At 35.8% G+C, this 25231-nt stretch overlaps 1 protein-coding gene and 1 long non-coding RNA gene across 2 annotated transcripts; both read left to right on the forward strand.

Moving 5' to 3' along the window:
- The first annotated feature begins 6218 nt into the window (after positions 1–6218).
- Positions 6219–24342, forward strand: LOC130095103 (butyrophilin subfamily 1 member A1-like). Its single transcript, XM_056261759.1, has 9 exons — positions 6219–6346; positions 6640–6681; positions 6763–6836; positions 6964–7311; positions 7407–7676; positions 7933–8040; positions 15121–15194; positions 15391–15415; positions 23221–24342. Exons 3-9 carry the CDS (start codon positions 6779–6781, stop codon positions 23742–23744), a joined length of 1407 nt encoding a protein of 468 aa, XP_056117734.1. The 5' UTR covers positions 6219–6346; positions 6640–6681; positions 6763–6778; the 3' UTR covers positions 23745–24342.
- On the forward strand, positions 15278–23309 carry LOC130095077 (uncharacterized). The gene is made up of 4 exons (XR_008808038.1): positions 15278–15415; positions 15800–15844; positions 16106–16132; positions 23221–23309. It is a non-coding gene; the product is annotated as an uncharacterized LOC130095077 (long non-coding RNA).
- Positions 24343–25231: the final 889 nt, after the last annotated feature.

Raw genomic sequence — 25231 nt, forward strand, 5'->3', positions numbered from 1 at the left:
CTCCGCTTATAAAGCCGCGATCTAATCCTGTTAACATGAAATAAGCCTGCTCACGAGCAGGTTCAAGCTGGCGCACCTGTTGCTATGACAGCAAGTCTAGGATGAGCTTCGAAGAACCAAACGATCCAAGATCATGCCAAATCGTCAACAATCAAATCCAGCTAACTGAGTTAGCGACGTACGAAGAACGAGCCCCAGGACTTCAAGACCGCCCTCACTTCTTTTGTTTGCTAAAATATATTTCTTCAATTTGTGAGATTTATTGTTCCAAACAAAATCAAGAAAAATTTTATCAATATTTTTGGAGGTGTGATTATCTACAGCTAAAGACAGGGAAGGGTACACAAACCTGGATAATCCCTCTGCTTTGGATAAAAAGACTCTGCCTAAAATTGACAGATCTCTTTGTTGCCAACTATTAAAAATAAATTTAGTTTTGGACAGACGTGAAGAAAAATTCAGAAACTGTCTACTAATTAAATTTTTCGTTATATGAATCCCCAAATATTTCAGTTCATTTTTAACTGGTATATTTTCAATTTCAGATTCTACATTGTCAAATAAGCAAATAATTTCACACTTGGATAAATTAAGTTTGAGTCCAGAAGCATTAGAGAAGGCATTAATTGTAGTTAATACTGGAGAAACTTGCATTTTATCTTTTAAGAATAAAGTAGTATCATCTGCTTATTGTGAAATACGAATCTCTCTGTTAAAGACACTAAGACCAACACAATTATCATTACGCAAAATATCAATGGATAATGTTTCTACAACCACCAAAAATAACAATGGGCTTAAAGGGCAACCCTGTCTTATTCCGCGAAGAATAGGAAACCTTGGTGATGTTCGTGAATTTAAAATTAAACAGCTATCAATATCTTTGTACAACATTTGGACAATATTAATAAAACTGGATGGGAATCCAAAGGCCCTTAAAGAGCTTATAAGGAACTGGTGCTCTACAGTGTCGAAAGCCTTGTAAAAGTCAAGGAATAAGATGATTGCATCAGACTCAATTTCTTCTTTGTAATCAATAAGATCCAGAACAAGACGAGTATTACAGCTAATATGACGTCCCTTCATAAAGCCGGTCTGCTTTTCATTAATGATATGATGTAAATGTTGTTTTAATCTCTTGGCAAATATAGAAGCAAATAATTTATAATCAAAATTTAAAAGTGTAATAGGACGCCAATTATCAATTAAAGTTACATCTTTGTCCGGTTTGGGAATAAGAGATATCACTCCTTGTTTCATAGTGGGAATCATCGTTCCTGATTTAATACATTCTTGAAGCATTGATAAAAAGGGTTGCTCTAAAATTTCCCAGAAGTGCATAAAGAATTCTAAAGTGAGGCCATCGCAACCAGGCGACTTCCCTTTTTTCATCGATTTCATTGCATCCCTAATTTCATTTAATGACACAGGAGCCTCACATAATAACTTAAATTCATCACTAATTTGCGGTATATAGTTCTTAATTTGATGTAGGTATGAATCACTTTGGTTTGCTTGAAAATCAGAGGAGTATAAGTTTCTATAAAAATTTGTGACAAAATTCTCTATTTCTTCCGGGTGTTTTGAAACAGAATTTTTAATTTGCAAAGCAGAAATGCTTTTCCTTTTAAAATTCCTTTTCTCAAGTGAAAATAAATAGCTTGTATTTTTCTCTCCCTCCTCAATCCATCTCGCCCTAGACCTGACGAAGGCACCTTTAACTATTTTAATATACACTCACCGGCCACTTTATTAGGTACACCTGTCCAACTGCTCGTTAACACTTAATTTCTAAGCAGCCAATCACATGGCGGCAACTACGTGCATTTAGGCATGTAGACATGGTCAAGACAATCTCCTGCAGTTCAAACCGAGCATCAGTATGGGGAAGAAAGGTGATTTGAGTGACTTTGAACGTGGCATGATTGTTGGTGCCAGAAGGGCTGGTCTGAGTATTTCAGAAACTGCTAATCTACTGGGATTTTCACGCACAACCATCTCTAGGGTTTACAGAGAATGGTCCGAAAAAGAAAAAACATCCAGTGAGCGGCAGTTCTGTGGGCGGAAATGCCTTGTTGATGCCAGAGGTCAGAGGAGAATGGCCAGACTGGTTCGAGCTGATAGAAGGGCAACAGTGACTGAAATAACCACTCGTTACAACCGAGGTATGCAGCAAAGCATTTGTGAAGCCACAACACGCACAACCTTGAGGCGGATGGGCTACAACAGCAGAAGACTCCACCGGGTACCACTCATCTCCACTACAAATAGGAAAAAGAGGCTACAATTTGCAAGAGCTCACCAAAATTGAACAGTTGAAGACTGGAAAAATGTTGCCTGGTCTGATGAGTCTCGATTTCTGTTGAGACATTCAGATGTTAGAGTCAGAATTTGGCGTAAACAGAATGAGAACATGGAACCATCATGCCTTGTTACCACTGTGCAGGCTGGTGGTGGTGGTGTAATGGTGTGGGGGATGTTTTCCTGGCACACTTTAGGCCCCTTAGTGCCAATTGGGCATCGTTTAAATGCCACGGCCTACCTGAGCATTGTTTCTGACCATGTCCATCCCTTTATGGCCACCATGTACCCATCCTCTGATGGCTACTTCCACCATGTCACAAAGCTCTAATCATTTCAAATTGGTTTCTTGAACATGACAATGAGTTCACTGTACTAAAATGGCCTCCACAGTCACCAGATCTCAACCCAATAGAGCATCTTTGGGATGTGGTGGAACGGGAGATTCGCATCATGGATGTGCAGCCGACAAATCTGCGGCAACTGTGTGATGCCATCATGTCAATATGGACCAAACTCCCTGAGGAATGCTTCCAGCACCTTGTTGAATCTATGCCACGAAGAATTGAGGCAGTTCTGAAGGCAAAAGGGGGTCCAACCCATTACTAGCATGGGGTACCTAATAAAGTGGCCGGTGAGTGTATATCTGGTCTAATTCTAATTGCATGGTTTTTAACTGACTAATTTCTGTAACAGAGAGATTCTCTTTTTTGATTAAGTTATTAATGCTGCTTAACAAGTTAGCTTCTTTATCAGCATTAATCACTTTAAGGGCCTTAGCTCTATTAATAGCTAGTGATCGAGCTTTAAATTAAAAAAAATTCCCAATTAGCATCATGTGACTCAAGCTCATTTAAAAAAAAAAATTTGTTTAACTAATCCCTTGATCTGATCATTAAATTTTTTATCTTTCAGCAGAGTATTGTTCATCTTCCAGTAACCACGCAAGGTATTCTTCCTTTGTTTTGTTTGCAAATTCAGCTTAATTACTAAGTGGTCCGAGAATGGAGCATAATGGTGACTAACATCAAACACATACTGCAGTATCTGTTGAGAAATCAGAAAAAAATCTATTCTAGATTTAGAAGTTAGCAACTTATTACTCCATGTAAATTCCTTAACATCTGGATGATAGTAGCGCCATGCATCTGCAATATGGAGATGGTCACACAAGTTACAAATAATGTTATTACTGAGGCCCATTTTAGCAGGAAATCTGTCAGCTGAATTATCTAAAACAACATTAAAATCTCCAGCAATAATAATAAATGCCTGTTGATATTTCTTTTTTAAAGCTTCAATTTTACCCTGTAATGACAAAATAAGACTCTTGTTGGCAGAACTTAAATTGTGGCCATAAATATTACATATTATAAAAGTAGAATTATCAAGTTTAGTGACAAGATAAACCCATCTTCCTTCCGTAGAAACCAAGGACTCCACAATATCTCCATTAAACTTGTTGATCAAAATGAGAACACCAGCAGAATGATTAGAGCCATGACTAAAGTATACCTTATTGTGATTTCCAAAAACGAGCATCATTCTCACAGGAATGAGTTTCTTGTAAGAGTATTAAGTCAGCATTTGTTCTACAGTATAAGAATAGAGCCTTTCTTTTAGTGAGATCTCTCAAGCCACGAGTGTTTAATGAAATAATACTCAAAGAATTAAATTCCACGTCTTGCATTTACACAAAGAAAAAGAAAAGAGTATAAAAAAAAGACAAGAAAAAAATTTCTTGGAATATTGTTTGGATAATAAGAATGAAACCCAGAACAATAACAAGAAGAACACAGAAGGTTTTGCTTACCGCTGTAAACGTGAGCTAACACGGAGGTAGTTAAAGTTAACATATATATTGAGTCTTAGGCAAAAGTGCAACTGTAAGGGAGGACAAAACTTACGATGCTGTAGGAACCACAACAGAATACAACCAACGTTAACGTTGCTCCCTGAAGGCAGACCGCAAATATCGAGTGTCCATGTGCAAATCAAGAGTCAAGTTCGATTGCAGGTGCTTCATGAATGTAGACTGTGAATTAGAGAAATCAGTTCACCTCTCGGGAATTAAACTTGAACGCTGTTACACCTCGAAGTTGTATCTCAGGGGTTAATTTCAAGCCTTTTCCCAGCAACAAAAGCATGGGGTCCCTTCCATGAAACAACCTTTCCATCCTCACGAGCCTTCTTGACAAGCGGCCATAATTTGGCTCTAGCATCCACATCCTGCTTGATCAACGCCTCTTTGATGCGAAACTTATTATCCTTTAGAAAGCGAGAGTCTTTTGCTGCCCGCCATACCATGTCTCTGTAGGTTCGCATGGTAAAACGCATGATGATATTTCGGTGTGCTCCGTCGGATCTCCTTGGTCCTAGACGGTGTACAACATCGATTACATCATACAATTTGTTTTGGATACTAGGGATCATTATGTCGATCGTCACGCTTCTCGCATCTTCGCCATCGCGTTCAGGGACCCCTTGCAGTTTGAGATTCCATCTACGCGAGTACCGCTGCATTTCATCCAGGTTTTCTTTTAGACATACGTTTTCAGCTCGCAGATTCTTATTCTCCTTTTCAAGTTGAACGATCTTGACATCGTGCCTCATGACTTCTTCACTAATTTGAGAGACCTTTTCAGACAGTTTGTCGAGTTTTTCGCAAGAAACGGCAACCTTGCCGTGCGTTTCACCCACTTTAGTAGTTAGCTTCTGGATCGCGTCAAGGATTGTAGATAAAGAAACATCGTTCTTGCCTTTTGCATTCGACATATTCTTGGATGGAGTAGAGGAAACAGGCCTTGCAAAAACCTCTTCAAAGGCACCGACTTCTGTCTCAATATTAACAATCTCCAGGTCGGCCGACTCCAGCTCTCTTCTTCCAGGAGGTGTCCAGCTAATATAGCGCTTTCTTGAAGGGACTGATTCTTCCTTTTTTTGCCCATTTCAACAAGTCAAAAAATAAAGAATTGCTAAAAATAATCGATAGAAATAATCACACACTAATCATTACTCAAAAATTACATCTCATCTTGTCTTGTTAACTTTAAACTCCTCAAACTATTTGGACGCTTAACTAACGTGACTATTCACACCGCTGCCATCTTGGCTCCCCATCATTTCTCTGACCTAATCTTAAAATCAGCGCTTAGCGACTACGTCACGGCTTTCAGCCCGCTGTTCGTTGATTGGCCGGTTGTTTTCAGGCCGGAGGAAAACGGATAGATAGGCCGCTGTCTCAGACTGAGTACAGAAGCGAAATGAAATTGAGCGGAAGTACGAAGTCTGACGTAGTCAGGCTAGTAAATGACGCCTAATGGCATGAATTCATCGTCAGTGACATCATGCAACAACCATTGTAGAAATGCTCTGTTTAGTCGGTCATGATTTTTTTTTTTTATTATTAGTCCACTGATTTGAGTCAATGTGGGAGTACATGATTTTAAACAAAACTTTTTCAATGAGAATTAAATTACTTGAGTTCACCTCTAATTTTCTTTTTATGTGATGAGGAAGAAAGACCAGCAAAACCAGTGCAATAAATACACTAAACTTCTGTGACGATTCGTAAACTAATGACTTTAGATTGATTCATTTTGATAAATGTCTAAAACTTTGTGATACTTTTTTTTTTATTATCTAAACTTATTTTATTTTTAAATTTACATGAAATGTTATATGATATTTTTATAAATGTAAACTGTCTTTTGAAATGTGTTTCTGGTATATTGTCAGTAGTGGGGTCACAGTTCTCCCTATATTTGTGGATGCATGTTTCATCATCCACATTTGTGTTTGCATTTTCGTTTAATTCCATGTAACATGTCTGCTATATTTCACATCAGAATAAAGTGAGGAGTGTCAGTCTGTGACAGAAGAAACTGCAGCAGGTTTATCAGCCTGAATTATGGGAGGGACTGTGTCTGTTCAGGCGTTACAAGAGAAATAAACCAGGAAGGATCTCCTTACGATCGTACTAAACTTTCATATGGACACAATTTATTAAGACAGTCTTGAGAACACAGTGAATGTTGAGTTGAAGGTAAGTCATGGAAGAATCGGACACACATTTACCTGAAGTCTGGAACGAGTGTGACTCGATGACCATGTTTGAGTTCAACAGGTTTAATGCATGTAATACTTAATCTTGTAAATAAATTAAAGGTTTTTGAATCAAAATTATATATATGTTTGCATTTTTGAAAATGAAATCCTGATTCAACGACCTTCAACATGTGTCTATATGTATTTATTTGTACTACATGTAGATACACATTGTGTATTTGTATCCTGTTTTGTCTTGACCCGTTTAACCGGTTTTCTTTGAACAGAAAGTGATTGTAAATGTGTATCTCGCTTTTGGACAGAAGGTTAAGTGTAAGTGTTATTCTACGGCAAAATGCATGAATGCTGACAGTTTTCTGTAATGTTTTCTCTTTTTTCATATTTTCTTTTTAGCATCTGTGTCTCAGAGATGAAGTTCATTTGTTTGACTCTCCTGCTTGTTAGTGGAATTACAGATTCAAGATCAGGTAATTTATTCATCATTGTGAACAAAACTTTATATTTATTTATTGCACAGTAATGTTCGTCTGGAACAACATTAGGGTAAAAACCTTTAGGATGTGTAGTTCAGATCTGCTCTTTCTCTTGTAACAGAGCAGTTTGAAGTAGTGGGACCAGCAGATCCTGTATTTGCTGTCGCTGGTGAAGATGTGATTCTGCCCTGTTCAGTCAAACCCAGCATCAGTGTTGTGGACATGAGAGTGGAGTGGTTCAGACTTGATCAGAAAGACTCAGTGCATCTCTATGATGATCATGAAGACAGAAACACAGAGCAAATTCAGTCCTACAGAGGAAGAACAAAACTGATCCATCAAGAACTACAAAGAGGAAACGCATCACTCAAACTCTCAACAGTCCGAGTCTCTGATGAAGGAGTTTATAAGTGTTTTATTCAGTCTAAATCCTGGTCTGATGACGCCACTGTTGATGTCAGAGTTGAAGGTGAGGAAACCAGTGAGAACTAGCATGATCTTTTCACAGAACAAACTAACTAAAAAAAGCCAGAATAACAACATCATGTTCTTGTTGATCTGCAGCTGTGGGACGTCCTCCAGTGATCACTGTAGATGGGTTTGATCGCTCAGGAGGGCTTCATCTACAGTGTGAATCTGAAGGTTGGTATCCTGAACCTGATCTTGAGTGGCTGGACAGTGAAGGAGTCAGTTTGAGTTCAGAAACTACAGAGACACACAGAAACACAGACAGATTCAGTGTCAAACAGGCCGTCATTGTTTATCACAGTGGCAAGATTCACTGCAGAGTCAAACTGAGACATCACATGCTGGAGACACTGATCAACACCACAAGTGAGTACTGACACTTCTGTTACTGTACTTGTCAGTTATGTTTCACATGATATTTTTGATGCAGTAAAAACATTAATGATTATCCGCTTATTATGTAAAGCTAAAAGCAATGTAACGCTAAAAGCAATAGCAGCATTAGGTTTAGAATAGAGTTTTGTATCAACATTATTGATACAAATGTGTGTGAGCCATTCAGAACTGAACATTATGTAAACACCTGTAAAAATATGTTTGATTTACACAATTTGTTTTGCAGATAATAGGTTTATTTCTTGGAGGACGTCAGTCATCCTGATGTCAGTTTTTGTTGTGCTCGTTGTGATTGCTGGAATACTGATCACTGTGTTTGCTCATAATAAAAGAGGTAAGGTTCTTGTTTTCTTGCTATTTTATGTTTTATGTAAATAAATAAGACAGACTGGGGATAATTTTTTACTAATTTTTATTTATGAACATATAATGCATAACTTACACACAGACATCAACAATCTGCACATGAATCTCAACAATGGTGACAATCAAAGGTTTCATGTCGCAATGCATGCTGGGTGCCAGCATAGTACAAAACTCCCAGCATGCATTGCAGCATGAATATATTATACAGCTGATAAATTATATAGTCTTACCATTTTCTGTGTTTGCTTGTTTTTTTGCTAATGTTTTTGTTGACTTTTTTTGTACCCTGTTTTGTGATGTTCAGAGTATTATTTTACTTTTTACTGTCACCATTGTTGAGATTCATGGGCTAATTTTTGATGTCATTGATGTCTAAGTCTAAGTGATGTTATAACTCTGTTTTTGTTCATGATGTGTTTTTAAAATCCTTCATTATAACTGATTGCTGTTGGATCTCTTGCTGTAGTTTCACAGTGGTAGTAATGTAAAGTTTAAGTGTTAATAATGTAACACTTTTGATAAAGGATTGAACACTGGATAAGATCAAGAGACTCATCCAAAGTTCTTGTTTTCTTGTAATTTTATATTTTTTATGTAAATAAGTATGGCAGCCTGGGGATAGTTTTTATCACAACAAATAACTATCAGCATTCACTGATCACATTTCCTCTCTTTTCTGCCATAAATGTTTTTTAAACACAGTTAAAGCAGCTGGAGAAAAAAATTATGTTAAAAAGTCAAGGGTCATGAGCTGAACTAAAAAAATTTAAATTAAACATAAATATTTAAACCTCTGCTTTTTCTCAATAATAGCTTCTGACGTAAAACAGAAATACAGTAAAACTGGATAGTAATAAATGTAATGATGTGTAATGGCTGGAAGTCAGTATTAGTTCTTGTGTTTCTGCTTGTCTCTTCTCTTTTTCTGTTCTTGTTGTTTCTCTTTCCTTCAGTGATTCTGCTTGTTAACAGCACTTAATTCTCTCATTAACTCATTAATGTTCTGTGGGGATTGAAAGGGTTTCTGTTGTCTGAGTTTTGTGGGTCATTGTGCTGAAGAGTAGAGCCTGTGCTTCAGTCCTGCAGAAGATCATGAAACACTGATGATATTCTGCATGTTGCTTTATTTAAAACCAGTAACTGTAGTTGCTGATGCAGTGAAAAGCTGTTGGCTAATTACAGTCATGGTCAGAATTGATGGCACCCCTGGTAAATATGATCAAAACGGGCTGTAAAAAATAAATCTGCATTGTTTATCCTTTTGATCTTTCATTAAAAAAATTGGCAAAATTCTAACCTTTCATTGAAGTAAAAGAATTGAAAGTGGGGGGGAAATCACATTATGAAATAAATGTTTTTCTCCAAAACACGTTGGCCACAATTATTGGCACCCTTTTATTAAATACTTTTTGCAATCTCCTTTTGACAAGATACCAGCTCTGAGTCTTCTCCTATAATGCCTGATGAGTTTGGAGAACAACTGACCTGAGATCAGAGACCATTCCTCCATACAGAATCTCTCCAGATCCTGCAGATTCCCAGATCCATGTTTGTGCTTCTTCTCTTCAGTTCTGCACTCATCAGGTCAGGGAACTGGGACGGTCATGGCAGAAGCTCCATTTTGTGCTTCGTAACAAATTTTTGTGTTGATTTTGATGTTTGTTTTGGATGGTTGTCCTGATGGAAGATCCAACCACGGACCGTTATAAGATTTCTAGCAGAAGGCGTCAGGTTTTAATTTTTTATCTGTTGATATTTGATAGAATCCACGATGCCATGTATCTGAACAAGAAGTCCAGGACCTCCAGCAGAAAAATAGGCCCACAACATTAAAGATCCAGTAGTATATTTAACCGTAGGCATGGGGTACTTGTTATCCTTGTTTGCACCAAACACATCTGGTGGGTTTGCTGCCAAAAAGCTTTTTTTAAAGTTTCATCTGACCATAGAATCAGGTCCCAGAAGATCCAGTCGTGTCTGACAACTGAATATGCTGGAGTTTGCTTTTGGACGAGCGAGGAGGATTCTTCTTGAAACCCTCCCAAACAACATGTCTTGATGTAGGGGTTGTTTGATTTTTTTGTGGCTTTCTGACCCCCAAGACTCAACTAATCTCTGCAATTCTCCATCTGTGATCCTTGAAGAGTCTTTGGCCACTCAAACTTTCCTCCTCACCGTCCATTAAGGCAATATAGACACACGTCCTCTTCCTGGCAGATTCCTAACATCTTTAGTTGATTTGAACTTCTTAATTATTGCCCTGATGGTCAAAATGGGGATTTTCAATTCTTTAGCTATTTTCTTACAGCCACTTTCTATTTTGTAATGGTCAACAATTTTTTAATGGACATCAGAACTATATTCTTTGGTTTTACTCATTGTGATGGATGATTAAGGGGATTTGGCATTTGTGTTTCCTCAAATTCAAACTCCTGTGAAACACGAAGTCATGGCTGGACAATTTCATGTTCCTAGTCACCCTGGTGTGCTAAAAAAGGTAAATATTAATGGGAATATACTTCAGAGATATTTTACTGGTAAAAAAAATGTAGGGGTGCCAATAATTGTGGCCAACGTGTTTTGGAGAAAAACATTTATTTCATAATGTAATTTCCCCCCACTTTCAATTCTTTTACTTCAATGAAAGGTTAGAATTTTGCTGTTTTTTTTAATGAAAAATCAAAAGGATAAACAATGCAGATTTATTTTTTACAGCCAGTTTTGGTCATATTTACCAGGGGTGCCATTAATTCTGACCATGACTGTATATTAGCTCATGCTGTTGTTAGCAGTTATCTGAAAGAGATTAGAGTTAAATGGATGTTTCTTGTTTTTGTTTAATTTGGTTCACTTTACTTAAAAAAAAAAAAAAAAGTTAACATGCTCACATAACTAGCACACTAGATAATGGATTTCCCTTTGTTGATAATTTTGATTCTTTTTGGGGAAAATATGAACTTTTTAGTCTTGATAGGTGTCATCCAAAATGAAAAAGGGGCACACCTACTGTCTTCTCATATTGACTTCCTTTTGAACACTATCGGATGAAGGGACATTGCTAGGACATCTAAATCAAAGGTGGATATTGACAATATTATCTATTCATTAATTTTACACTAATGGTTAGATGTGGTATACAATTGCTAACACCTCTAATCCTGGGCAAGTAATCCCTACTGTAATTTCAAAGTGCTTTTTTCATAGATCTACAGATACTGTTGGGTTTTCTAGTTATGTTAGGCATAATAATCTATTAACCTAGTTATCAATGTAAGCACTTGTAATCTAGCTCCTTTGCAAATATCATATTGTCCCTCTGACTTAAAAACAAGACAAGGGCTTGGGTTAATGCACATTAACGTTCAAAGCATTATCCCTAAACTTGACAGACTAATTTCCAAACCTGACATTTTAGTGTGCTCTGAAACTTGGCTCAAATCCTCTGATGGTGATGATGTTATTGTAATTAATGATTATAATGTCTTTAGATGTGATTGAGGCGGGTTGAGGGTTGAGGCGTCTGTATGTACTGTACATAAGGATTTTAAGGCCACACAATCTTTTAGTATCTCTGTTCCTAAACAATATGAGCTTCTTGTTATTAATGTAGAAATCTTTCGTAATGTGTTTGTCTCTGTTGTTGGAGTTTATCGCATGATCTTTATTGTTCTGATGTACCAAGTGTTTTTAATATTTCAGATGTGGAATTGGCTTTTAAAACATTTACAAGTATTTTTAATTTAGTGGCGGATAAATATACCATAGATAAACCCATGGTTCACTACAAAACTTTCAGAATTATTTCCGTTAAGAAATAAAGCCTGGTCTAAAACCAGACATACTGGACTGGGTGGGGACTGGCTGACATTTAAACAACAGTCAAGGTGATCCGACTAAATTCTGGAAAGCCATAAAATACCTAAAACGAAGTTGCCATTCCTCTCTGATTATATTTCATTCTAAAACTGTAAATGACAAAATTGAAATTTGTGACGCGTTCAATCAACATTTGTTTACAGCTGGTAATTTGTTTGAGGGTGAAAATTGTAATGATGTGGTGCTCCCAGAAAGGACTGATTGTGAAGCTAGTAGCACCTAAGAGAAATAGCTCTGGATGAAGTTGTGAACTCCTCTTTCTCATTTCAGTGGGTTACCTCTGAGGAAGTTCTTAAAGCTCTTTTAAAGCCCCAGTAGGGAGTTTTGAGAAAAACGTTGACTTAGCTTGAAAATTTGAAAAAGCACAACTTACAGGTCCCACCCCCTTGCTCTCTGCTGCACTACAGCCCTCCCTCCACAGCTCGTCCTCCACAGCGGAGCCCGTCGTGAACGCGCAGGCTAGTAAACAGGGCCACCGATGACGGCGGATAAAAAGTTATATGGCACATTCACTAATAGGGACTAAACGTCAACAATATGCCTTACATTGACTACGGCCTGCCCATACTTTGACTACAAACTTGGTCCTCAAATCATTATGTATTTTGCAGTAGCCTACATGTAACTTTATAACGTTGCACTCTTTCTATAAGTTATAAATAGCTAGTAAGATAACGTTAATATAACGGTAACTAACGTTACAGTATGTAAGTAATTATTCTAGCGATATATAATGCTAGATAAGGTGTGCTAGTACATTATTTCAGCAACATGACAAGCCAGTGAGTTAGCAGGTTTCAATTGTTGCTTAGCAGAGTGCGTGACATTTTATCTACATGTTATGCGGCTAGAGTTTTGACACCGAGTCAATGGGCTCTGTGTAATTCTTTCTTTTTCGCTTATTTATCGTCACCAGTCTTTTTCCTTTTACCTCTTTGTTTTATGAGCAGGTGTCACTCGAGAATTGGCCGTTTAGGTTGTTTCTCCGTCATAAGCACAGCTGCGGCACGCCGGCAATCTTGAGTTTGAACGACGGCTCGCGCTGTGCAAGAGAGGGGTGTGATCAGCGCGTAAACGAGCGTGATTGACACTGCTAAGACATTCCTCCTGGCTCTGATTGGTTGTTTCTGACCGGGTGCGTGTGTTTCTTGCAAATGGCAATAGGACCACTAGGAGGAGCCAGAGGAGCTTGATTTTTACACAGATTATTTGTCTCATATTCTACTGTCAGGACATAATGACAGTCTTAGCAAATACATTTTTTCAAAAGTTACCTACAGCAGCTTTAACTATTGATATGAAATATGCTACTGGGGCAGATGATCTTAAAGGTGCAATGTGTAAACATTTTGAGTATCTATTAACATAACTATGTTTTCGGTGGTGTATAAAGAACTTACTTATTCTAAGGTAATAAAAACATTACGGTTTATTGAGACATTTATATCTACATAACCGCGGGCACCCCCTTCTATGAAGGTCGACATATTGTGACGTCATGTTTCTACCGTAGCCGAACGCGAACAAACAGCGCTACAGAGCGCGTTTCGTCACTACCTTGAAAGAGAAGCAGCAGAAAGCTAGAAGCTAGCCATAGACACCGTGAGTAGTGACTTTTCCCTTGTCAGTGGTGTAAAATATGTAGTTGGATTGTTTCATGTAACTTAGTTCTTCTCCCTCGCTGTGTTATGGCTTTGCTATGTTGGGAAAAATGAGCTGGTTACGTTCGTGAGACAGCTGATTAGTACTCTTGACCGTAAAACAGTATGTTACAGGAATCACCAATCCGTCGATCGCGGTCGACAAGTCGATTTTGGAAGCATTTTAAGTCGATCGCGAAGAGTTTTCAAAATCAGAGAAAAAAGCCTATTGTGTGTAGTAAATGGTGTCTAGTGGATGCGGAGGCGCGCGCTGTTACAATCATGTCATTTTTGCCATTTTGGGTCAAACAACGGTCTTTCAAATCGGCTTTTGCCGCGACTCCGGAAGACTTGGAGTTCAGCTTTTCTTTGAGAAAAGATCAAAGAACGGTGTTGTGCCGAATTTCGACCCCCTGCCAAATTATTACCCCCCTCGTTGAAGTCAGTACCTGATTGCCTAATCCCAACCCCGCCCCTAATCCTAACCCCTCCCCCACAACTAATCCTAAACCTACCAATGGTAATAATTTGGCGGGGGTCGAAATTCGGCACAACAACGGCACTGAAGTCCTTCGCTCTGACTACGTCACCTTCTTCGTTGCTCTGGTTGGTTGTAGCGTTATCCTATTGCGTTCAGTGGAAATTTGAAAGACAACCGTTTATCCCGCCCCTCGGATTGAGCCGTGCCAATGGTGTGTTCCCAACATCTTGATGTGGGTCTGGCTTGTCAGGCTAGTTTCATCCTCCTCTGCTGAGATCAAATAACTAAAATTTTCAAGTTGATAAGTATATACAGCTTAACTGGTCCATGTAAAAAGATAACCCAAAAAGTTAAGTAAAGTGTTGACTGTTGACAGTGCAGTGCTTGTAAGACAGGTATTGGCTCTCACGCATCATGTTCCCTGATGTGAAGTACTGAGGAAAATGTCTTTGCCCCAAACACTATGGAAGGAGATGTATTTATATAAGCTACAGTATAGTATATTAATGCTGTTTTCTCTTGTCTTTATTCTGAATTTTCTTCAGCACACGATCAACTACAGGATGAGCACAGGAAAATACAACATGGTAAATCTGTCTTTATTGAATCGTTTAATTCAGTATAAATGTTGTCTTTTTTTTATGCACAGAATATTTAATTAACAGAGATTATGTATTCACATACTTGTATATCTCCTGTAATTTGTAGTTTTTGTTCTTCAATCAGAAATGATATGTTATCAATGCTAATGTTGTCTGAATTATGTTTTCTCTTGTCTTTATCCTGAATTTTCTTCAGCACACGATCAACTACAGGATAAGCACAGGAAAATACAACATGGTAAATCTGTCTTTATTGAATCGTTTAATTCAGTATAAATGTTGTCTTTTTTTTATCCACAGAATATTTAATTAACAGAGATTATGTATTCACATACTTGTATATCTCCTGTAATTTGTAGTTTTTGTTCTTCAATCAGAAATGATATGTTATCAATGCTAATGTTGTCTGAATTATGTTTTCTCTTGTCTTTATCCTGAATTTTCTTCAGCACACGATCAACTACAGGATGAGAAGAGCACAATACAACATGGTAAATCTGTCTTTATTGAATCGTTTAATTCAGTATAAATGTTGTCTTTTTTTTATCCACAGAATATTTAATTAACAGAGATTATGTATTCACATACTTGTATATCTCCTGTAATTTGTAGTTTTTGTTCTTCAATCAGAAATGATATGTTATTAATGCTAATGTTGTCTGAATTATGTTTTCTCTTGTCTTTATCCTGAATTTTCTTCAGCACACGATCAACTACAGGATGAGAAGAGCACAATACAACATGGTAAATCCTCTTTATTAAGTTATTGATTAATTGTTCATTTAAAGTCTGATTTCAGCCATGAAATATCTACTTAACAGACTGTTTGTATTCATTTAGTTTTGTGTCTTGGTTCCTATAAATGGTTATATTATATATATTATGTATAATTTATTCAGTCACAGATGTACTTGTGTGATGTTAACACACACTATAAACACAACTAATGATTGTAACTTGTTTGTAATTTCAATGTCAAGTCACCTTTATTTGTATAGCGCTGTATATTATACAGATTGTTTCAAAGCAGCTTTACAGTGATAACAGGAAAATAATGCAACAAGTTTGATTCTGCTGTACAGAAGATCTGTAATGTTATTTTATCGTCTATTTCTGAATTTTCTTTAGAACGTGATCAACTTTTACACAGTCAGAAGATTATTCTACCAAAAGGTGAATTTGTTTATATGCCTTTATTAAACTATTAATTACTTTTGAATTATTTTGCAAAACAATGAATTCATACACTGTGTATTTATATATGTCTGTAATTCATTATATTTTATTATAGGATATGCAGTATAAACTGTGTAAAGTTTTCTTGGATTTTGTTGCTCTTCAAGCAGTGATTAAAATGATTGATCTCATTATTGATCTAAATATGAATTCTGTTATGAACCCATTATAACTCCATACTTTCTGTTTCATACTTAGCTCTCCCACATTTAAGAACACACACAGGTGAGTAAAATCTAAGTATTTAGTATTTATTTTAATTTCCCAAATTCATTATCATGTCAAACATTTATAAATGTATGTATTGTTTTTGAGTTTTTGGTATAATGCACTGTAACAATGACATCTTAAAATAAAGTGTAACCGAATTTTGTATTGCACATAACTGGATCCCTAGCAACTATTCAGAGCACCCTAGCAACAAGTTCCATAGACTTCCATTCAAAGAGATCAAATGGTATATCTTGGGATAGAAGTGTGATATAGAAACATGAGGGTGGGCAGCAAACAGCCAATCACGAATCACCTTCAACACTTCCTAGCCCTGCCATAACAACCATGGTCAAGAACCCTAGCAACCCAAACCCAAAGAGAGATATCTTCAAATCTGAATGTCATAAAGGGATTGCGCTTGGTTTATATCATTCATTCTGACACGCAGTCGTTGGAGTTTCATCGTCACTGGCAACTGCCAAGCCACTACCTAGCAACCAAACAGAGTACCCTAGCAACCGTTTAGCACAGGGGTGTCCAGTCCTGCGGAGTTCAGCTCCAGCCCCAAATAAACACACCTGAAACAGATAATCAAGGTCTTAGACATACAAACTTTCAGGCCAGCGTGTTGAGGAACGTTAAAGCTAAACAGAATCTGCTGGACCGAGGACGCCCCTGATTTAACAAGACCTGTATCTCTGCATCAGGAGACCCTATTCACCTTATTTTGCAACGCAGAAGTAAATACGATGACGCACTTCCTTCTAGTGTGTAAGATCTCCGTTTCACTAGCCGTAGGTAAAGCCATGTCGTGTGAGCACGTACAAAACACTGTTAAACATGATGGTTCATATTTATCACTCCCGCGGTGTATAACACAGTGGGGGATGAAATGAAGAAGTGGCCTGATATCTTATGTGAACATATTCCATTATTGTGTGTTATATATGTGCGTTTTAGCAGCTTGTTTAACAAATGCCATCTCTGCATATGCTGTGAGTTTGGGTTACTTATGACGTTCATGAACGCCATTTCACCAGATTTGTAACGTAAATCCTCTAACCTACGCCAACAGGAGAATACATCAATGTGTTTCTAAATTGGCAAACTGTTCATTCATGGTGACTTCAAAACAAAAGTTTAAACCCTCATTAGTTTGCGTGTTTTGATGTCCACATGTTATTGTTCCAGAAATTACAGTGACTGTAACATTTCTATCGTAAAGAAGTGGCCAAATATTAAAGGGAGGATCATCCGTGGGTCTGCCATTAACGAAGTGGAAAGAGCAAAAGTGTGGAAATTTTTGCGGTTCCTCACAAATGTGTCGCTCAAACACACACAAGAGAAATACATAAACTACTGCTGCGTCCGGAACCTTATTAACATCATTAAACATGCACTGCATCGTGTCACACGTTAAACATGTGCGTGCAAAGAACTCAAAATGGTGATTGAACGGTTAATGCATCAGACACACTGTTAACTATTTGACTAAAACGTAAAAATAACAAGCAACTGGCATTGCCAGCGTGTTCACACATTACAATAATGCTTTAAACCAAAGCCGACGAGTGTGCAGATCATAGTCCTCACATCCACATTCAGTTCTGCTGTGTGGATTACGGTCAAAACTAATATCTTGCAGGTGTTTGTTATGCTTGAAGCAGCTGTTAGAAATAAATAAAGAATAATTAGAAAAAAAGAATAGTTAGAAAGAAATAATGAAAGAAAGAATAGTTAGAATGAAAGGAAGATAGAATAGTTAGAAAGAAAGAAAGAATAGTTAGAAAGAAAGAGAGAGAGAAAGACAGAAAGAAAGAAAAAAGAAAGGATGAAAGAAAGAAAGAATAGTTAGAAAGAAAAAAGAAAGAATGAATAGTTAGTTAGAAAGAAAGAAAGAAAGAAAGAAAGGAAGAAAGAAAGAATAGTTAGAAAGAAAGATATTAGTTAGAAAGAAAGAAAGGAAGATAGAAAGAATAGTTAGAAAGAAAGAAAAAAGAAAGATTAGGATGAAAAATAATGAATAGTTAGAAAGAAAGAAAGAAAGAAAGAAAGAAAGAAAGAAAGAAAGAAAGAAAGAAAGAAAGAAAGAAAGAAAGAAAGAAAGAAAGATAGAATAGTTAGAAAGAAAGAGAGAGAAATAAAGAAAAAGAAAGGATGAAAGAAAGAAAGAATAGTTAGAAATAAAGAAAGGAAGAAAGAAAGAATAGTTAGAAAGAGATTAGTTAGAAAGAAAGGAAGTAAGAAAGAAAGAAAGGAAGAAAGAAAGAATAGTTAGAAAGAAAGAGATTAGTTAGAAAGAAAGAAAAAAGAAAGATTAGGATAAAAGAAAGAATGAATAGTTTGAAAGAAATGAAGAAAGAATAGTTAGTTAGGAAGAAAGAATAGTTAGAAAGAAAGAAAGAATAGTTAGAAAGAAAGAGATTAGTTAGAAAGAAAGAAAAAAGAAAGATTAGGATAAAAGAAAGAATGAATAGTTAGAAAGAAAGGAAGAAAGAATAGTTAGTTAGAAAGAAAGAATAGTTAGAAAGAAAGAAAGAATAGTTAGAAAGAAAAAAGAAAGAATAGTTAGAAAGAAAGAAAGAATAGTTAGAAAGAAAGAGAGAGAGAGAGAGAGAGAGAAATATTAGTTAGAAAGAAAGAAAGAAAGAAAGAAAGGAAGGAAGAAAGGAAGAAAGAATAGTTAGAAAGAAAGAAAGGAAGAAAGAATAGTTAGTTAGAAAGAAAGAATAGTTAGAAAGAAAGAAAGAATAGTTAGAAAGAAAGAAAGAATAGTTAGAAAGAAAAAAGAAAGAATAGTTAGAAAGAAAGAAAGAATATTGAGAAAGAAATAAAAAAAAGATAAGGATCAAAGAAACAATAAACAAAGAAAGATTAGGATGAAAGAAAGAAAGAATAGTTAGAAAGAAAAAAGAAAAAACTGAAAGAATAGTTAGAAAGAAAGAAAGAATAGTTAGAAATAAAGAGAGAGAGAAAGAAAGATTAGTTAGAAAGAAAGAAAGAAAGAAAGAAAGAAAGGAAGAAAGGAAGGAAGAAAGAATAGTTAGAAAGAAAGGAAGGAAGAAAGAATAGTTAGAAAGAAAGAAAGGAAGAAAGAATAGTTAGAAAGAAAGAAAGAAAGAATAGTTAGAAATAAAGAGAGAGAGAGAGAGAGAGAGAGAGAAAGATTAGTTAGAAAGAAAGAAAGAAAGAAAGGAAGGAAGGAAGAAAGAAAGAATAGTTAGAAAGAAAGAAAGGAAGACAAAATAGTTAGAAAGAAATAAAAAATAAAGATAAGGATCAAAGAAAGAATGAAAAAAGAAAGAATGAAAGAATAGTTAGAAATAAAGAAATATTCGTTAGAAAGAAAAAAGAAAGAAAGATTAGTTAGAAATAAAGAGAGAGAGAGAGAGAGAGAGAGAGAGAGAGAGAGAGAGAGAGAGAGAGAGAGAGAGAGAGAGAGAGAGAGAGAGGAAGAAAGAATAGTTAGAAAGAAAAAAGAAAGAAAGATTAGTTTTAAAAAAGATAGAGAAAAATAAAAGAAAAAGAAAGAAAAAGAAAAAAGGAAAGATTAGTGAGAAAGAGAGAAAGAAAAGAAGATTAGTTAGAAAGAAAGAAAGAAAGAATGAATAGTTAGAATGAAAAAAGAAAGAAAGATTATGTAGAAAGATAGATTAGTTAGAAAGAAAAAAGAAAGAAAGATTAGGATAAAAGAAAGAACGAATAGTTAGAAAGAAAGAATAGTTAGAAAGAAAGAAAGAATAGTTAGAAAGAAAGGAAGAAAGAATAGTTAGAAAGAAAGAATAGTTAGAAAGAAAGAGAGAAAGAAAGAAAAAAGAAAGGATGAAAGAAAGAATAGTTAGAAAGAAAGGAAGAAAGAATAGTTAGAAAGAAAGAATAGTTAGAAAGAAAGAGAGAAAGAAAGAAAAAAGAAAGGATGAAAGAAAGAAAGAATAGTTAGAAAGAAAGGAAGAAAGAATAGTTAGAAAGAAAGAATAGTTAGAAAGAAAGAGAGAAAGAAAGAAAAAAGAAAGGATGAAAGAAAGAAAGAATAGTTAGAAAGAAAGGAAGAAAGAATAGTTAGAAAGAAAGAATAGTTAGAAAGAAAGAGAGAAAGAAAGAAAAAAGAAAGGATGAAAGAAAGAATAGTTAGAAAGAAAGGAAGAAAGAATAGTTAGAAAGAAAGAATAGTTAGAAAGAAAGAATAGTGAGAAAGAAAGAATAGTGAGAAAGAAAAAAGAAAGAATGAAAGAAAGAAAGAATAGTTAGAAAGAAAGGAAGAAAGAAAGAATAGTTAGAAAGAAAGAGATTAGTTAGAAAGAAAGAATAGTTAGAAAGAAAGAATAGTTAGAAAGAAAGAGATTAGTAAGAAAGAAAGAGATTAGTTAGAAAGAGAGAGAGAGAGAGAGAGAGAGAGAGAGAGAGAGAGAGAGAGAGAGAGAGAGAGAGAGAGAAAATAGAAAGAAAGGAAGAAAGAAAGAATAGTTAGAAAGAAAGAGATTAGTTAGAAAGAAAGAGATTAGTTAGAAAGAAAGAGATTAGTTAGAGAGAGAGAGAGAGAGAGAGAGAGAGAGAGAGAGAGAGAGAGAGAGAGAGAGAGAGAGAGAGAGAGAGAGAGAGAGAGAGAGAGAGAGAGAGAGAGAGAGAGAGAGAGAGAGAGAAAAGAAAGAAAGGAAGAAAGAAAGAATAGTTAGAAAGAAAAAAGAAAGAATGAAGAAATAGTTAGAATGAAAAAAGAAAGATTAGGATAAAAGAAAGAATGAATAGTTAGAAAGAAAGGAAGAAAGAATAGTTAGTTAGAAAGAAAGAATAGTTAGAAAGAAAGAAAGAATAGTTAGAAAGAAAAAAGAAAGAATAGTTAGAAAGAAAGAAAGAATAGTTAGAAAGAAAGAGAGAGAGAGAGAGAGAAATATTAGTTAGAAAGAAAGAAAGAAAGAAAGAAAGAAAGAAAGGAAGGAAGAAAGGAAGAAAGAATAGTTAGAAAGAAAGAAAGGAAGAAAGAATAGTTAGTTAGAAAGAAAGAATAGTTAGAAAGAAAGAAAGAATAGTTAGAAAGAAAGAAAGAATAGTTAGAAAGAAAAAAGAAAGAATAGTTAGAAAGAAAGAAAGAATATTTAGAAAGAAATAAAAAAAAGATAAGGATCAAAGAAACAATAAACAAAGAAAGATTAGGATGAAAGAAAGAAAGAATAGTTAGAAAGAAAAAAGAAAAAACTGAAAGAATAGTTAGAAAGAAAGAAAGAATAGTTAGAAATAAAGAGAGAGAGAAAGAAAGATTAGTTAGAAAGAAAGAAAGAAAGAAAGAAAGAAAGAAAGAAAGAAAGAAAGAAAGAAAGAAAGAAAGAAAGAAAGAAAGAAAGGAAGGAAGAAAGAATAGTTAGAAAGAAAGGAAGGAAGAAAGAATAGTTAGAAAGAAAGAAAGGAAGAAAGAATAGTTAGAAAGAAAGAAAGAATAGTTAGAAATAAAGAGAGAGAGAGAGAGAGAGAGAGAGAGAGAGAGAAAGATTAGTTAGAAAGAAAGAAAGAAAGAAAGGAAGGAAGGAAGAAAGAAAGAATAGTTAGAAAGAAAGAAAGGAAGACAAAATAGTTAGAAAGAAATAAAAAATAAAGATAAGGATCAAAGAAAGAATGAAAAAAGAAAGAATGAAAGAATAGTTAGAAATAAAGAAATATTCGTTAGAAAGAAAAAAGAAAGAAAGATTAGTTAGAAATAAAGAGAGAGAGAGAGAGAGAGAGAGAGAGAGAGAGAGAGAGAGAGAGAGAGAGAGAGAGAGAGAGAGAGAGAGAGAGAGAGAGAGAGGAAGAAAGAATAGTTAGAAAGAAAAAAGAAAGAAAGATTAGTTTTAAAAAAGATAGAGAAAAATAAAAGAAAAAGAAAGAAAAAGAAAAAAGGAAAGATTAGTGAGAAAGAGAGAAAGAAAAGAAGATTAGTTAGAAAGAAAGAAAGAAAGAATGAATAGTTAGAATGAAAAAAGAAAGAAAGATTATGTAGAAAGATAGATTAGTTAGAAAGAAAAAAGAAAGAAAGATTAGGATAAAAGAAAGAACGAATAGTTAGAAAGAAAGAATAGTTAGAAAGAAAGAAAGAATAGTTAGAAAGAAAGGAAGAAAGAATAGTTAGAAAGAAAGAATAGTTAGAAAGAAAGGAAGAAAGAATAGTTAGAAAGAAAGAATAGTTAGAAAGAAAGAGAGAAAGAAAGAAAAAGAAAGGATGAAAGAAAGAAAGAATAGTTAGAAAGAAAGGAAGAAAGAATAGTTAGAAAGAAAGAATAGTTAGAAAGAAAGAGAGAAAGAAAGAAAAAAGAAAGGATGAAAGAAAGAATAGTTAGAAAGAAAGGAAGAAAGAATAGTTAGAAAGAAAGAATAGTTAGAAAGAAAGAATAGTGAGAAAGAAAGAATAGTGAGAAAGAAAAAAGAAAGAATGAAAGAAAGAAAGAATAGTTAGAAAGAAAGGAAGAAAGAAAGAATAGTTAGAAAGAAAGAGATTAGTTAGAAAGAAAGAATAGTTAGAAAGAAAGAATAGTTAGAAAGAAAGAGGTTAGTTAGAAAGAAAGAGATTAGTTAGAAAGAGAGAGAGAGAGAGAGAGAGAGAGAGAGAGAGAGAGAGAGAGAGAGAGAGAGAGAGAGAGAGAGAGAGAAAATAGAAAGAAAGGAAGAAAGAAAGAATAGTTAGAAAGAAAGAGATTAGTTAGAAAGAAAGAGATTAGTTAGAAAGAAAGAGATTAGTTAGAGAGAGAGAGAGAGAGAGAGAGAGAGAGAGAGAGAGAGAGAGAGAGAGAGAGAGAAAAGAAAGAAAGGAAGAAAGAAAGAATAGTTAGAAAGAAAAAAGAAAGAATGAAGAAATAGTTAGAATGAAAAAAGAAAAAGATTAGTTTTAAAAAAAGAAAGAAAAAGAAAGAAAGATTATGTAGAAAGATAGATTAGTTAGAATAAAAAAGAAAGAAAGATTAGTTTGGTTTTCTCAAGTCAACTTCAAAGTTTGCAAGTTTACAATTAATGCAGTATTTTGTATTATTTTTATTATCTTGTTCTAAAGTTTCCCTGATTCTTATGAAAATGAATAATTGTCTGTATGTTGTCATATGCTCGTCTGTAAAGCAGTATTTCTATATTTTCTGCAGTGAAAGTGACTCTGGATGCTGATTCAGCTCATCCACGTCTCGTCGTGTCTGATGATGGGAAACAAGTGAGAGATGGAAACAGCCGGAACGCAGGAAAACACAGGTTTGATAATTATCTTGGTGTTCTCGGGAAGGACGGATTCTCCTCAGGGAGTTTTTACTTTGAGGTGCAGGTGAAGGATCAAACTTGGTGGGATTTAGGAGTGGCCAGAGAATCTGTTAACAGGAAGAGCTTGATCTATCTGAGGCCTGATGTTGGATACTGGACTGTGAGTCGGAGATATGAGGAGTATTCGGCTCGTGATTCTCCACTCGTCCGTCTGTCTCTGAGAGTGAAGCCACAGAGGATCGGTGTGTTTGTGGATTATGAGAAGGGTCTCGTCTCCTTTTATGATGTGGAGTCCATGTCTCATATCCACTCTTACACCAGTCAGTCTTTTAATGAGAAACTCTTTCCATTTGTTGGTTTGGGGTATAGTTGGAATGATAACTCGACACCACTGATTATCTGTGATGATTATTAATGACGTCAGTGAATGAATTTACATGATCAAGTGAAATAGAAGGAAAAACAATACAATAAGTGTAACAGCCACAAATATGAAGTATTAATCACAAATGTGGTCACAGAAGTGTGTGTGAGTCGTTCACCTGATCCCTGTTCCCCGTCAGCTCCTCCTCATCTCCACTAGATAGTGAATGAAAGTCATCATGAAGTGCTGATCACAGGAACTGTTCCTCCCTCAATAGTGTTTGTTGATGAATGTCCAGATTGAGGAAAGCTGGAATCAAACAAGCTCAAATATTAGACATATTCATGTGTGTAACGTTTTCATCACTACATCATTCCCACAATGCCATGCGTGTTATTCAGATTTCATGACTTATATGTGGATCGTGTAAAGAATTAGCCGTGTCCAAACTTCTGATCATAACTTATTAGATTTTGGACACAGATGAATAGATGAGTTTAACTTTATTCATATATTCTTAAGTGCTCATTTGTATTCTTCATTTTCATTCTTTTATTATTAGGATGGATATCGTTCCCCCAAAAAGAAAATGTTCATGTCTTTCTAACCCTGTTTTTATTATTCTATTAAACACAATATTGAGATGTTATGAGTCTGAGCCATTGCGTGAGCTTATAATTATACGGTTCTATCTCCACTTTTGGTCGAAATTGAGTTTTTGTCATAATCTGATCCATTAGGTGTTTATTAATGCCTGTGTGGTGTTATTTTTGTAAAAAAAAAAATATATATTTTGTTAGTAGTTATTAATAAAATAAAAAGGTTCCATCTCACAAAACATAAACCGAGTTGGGATTATAAGGTTCTATCTCCAGTAGATTCAATATCCAATCAAAACTCTGAATGAACACGGACGGACCAATCAAAACCCACCTCTTTGCTCTGTAGCCTGGACACAGAGCTAAGGGCTGGACATTAGCCTGGACACAGAGCTAAGGGCTGGACATTAGCCTGGACACAGAGCTAAGGGCTGGACATTAGCCTGGACACAGAGCTCAGGGCTGGACATTAAGCCTGGACACAGAGCTAAGGGCTGGACATTAAGCCTGGACACAGAGCTAAGGGCTGGACATTAGCCTGGACACAGAGCTAAGGGCTGGACATTAGCCTGGACACAGAGCTAAGGGCTGGACATTAGCCTGGACACAGAGCTCAGGGCTGGACATTAGCCTGAACACAGAGCTCAGGGCTGGAGATTAGCCTGGACACAGAGCTCAGGGCTGGACATTAGCCTGGACACAGAGCTCAGGGCTGGACATTAGCCTGGACACAGAGCTCAGGGCTGGACATTAGCCTGGACACAGAGCTCAGGGCTGGACATTAGCCTGGACACAGAGCTCAGGGCTGGACATTAGCCTGGACACAGAGCTCAGGGCTGGACATTAGCCTGGACACAGAGCTCAGGGCTGGACATTAGCCTGGACACAGAGCTCAGGGCTGGACATTAGCCTGGACATTTGAAGCGATGGAATGAGAAT

This window comes from Rhinichthys klamathensis, unplaced genomic scaffold, assembly GCF_029890125.1.
Source record: "Rhinichthys klamathensis goyatoka isolate OS25496 unplaced genomic scaffold, OSU_Roscu_1.1 h1tg000185l_1, whole genome shotgun sequence".
Classification (NCBI taxonomy): domain Eukaryota; kingdom Metazoa; phylum Chordata; class Actinopteri; order Cypriniformes; family Leuciscidae; genus Rhinichthys; species Rhinichthys klamathensis.

What these genes read in the sequence shown, in the direction of transcription:
- LOC130095103 (XM_056261759.1), top strand. Translation starts at nt 6,779, where the DNA reads ATGAAGTTCATTTGTTTGACTCTCCTGCTTGTTAGTGGAATTACAGAT. An exon ending in GTTTGCTCATAATAAAAGAG is followed by an intron (nt 8,041 to 15,120) that starts GTAAGGTTCTTG and finishes AATTTTCTTCAG; the next exon opens with CACACGATCAACTACAGGAT. An exon ending in GAAGAGCACAATACAACATG is followed by an intron (nt 15,416 to 23,220) that starts GTAAATCCTCTT and finishes TATTTTCTGCAG; the next exon opens with TGAAAGTGACTCTGGATGCT.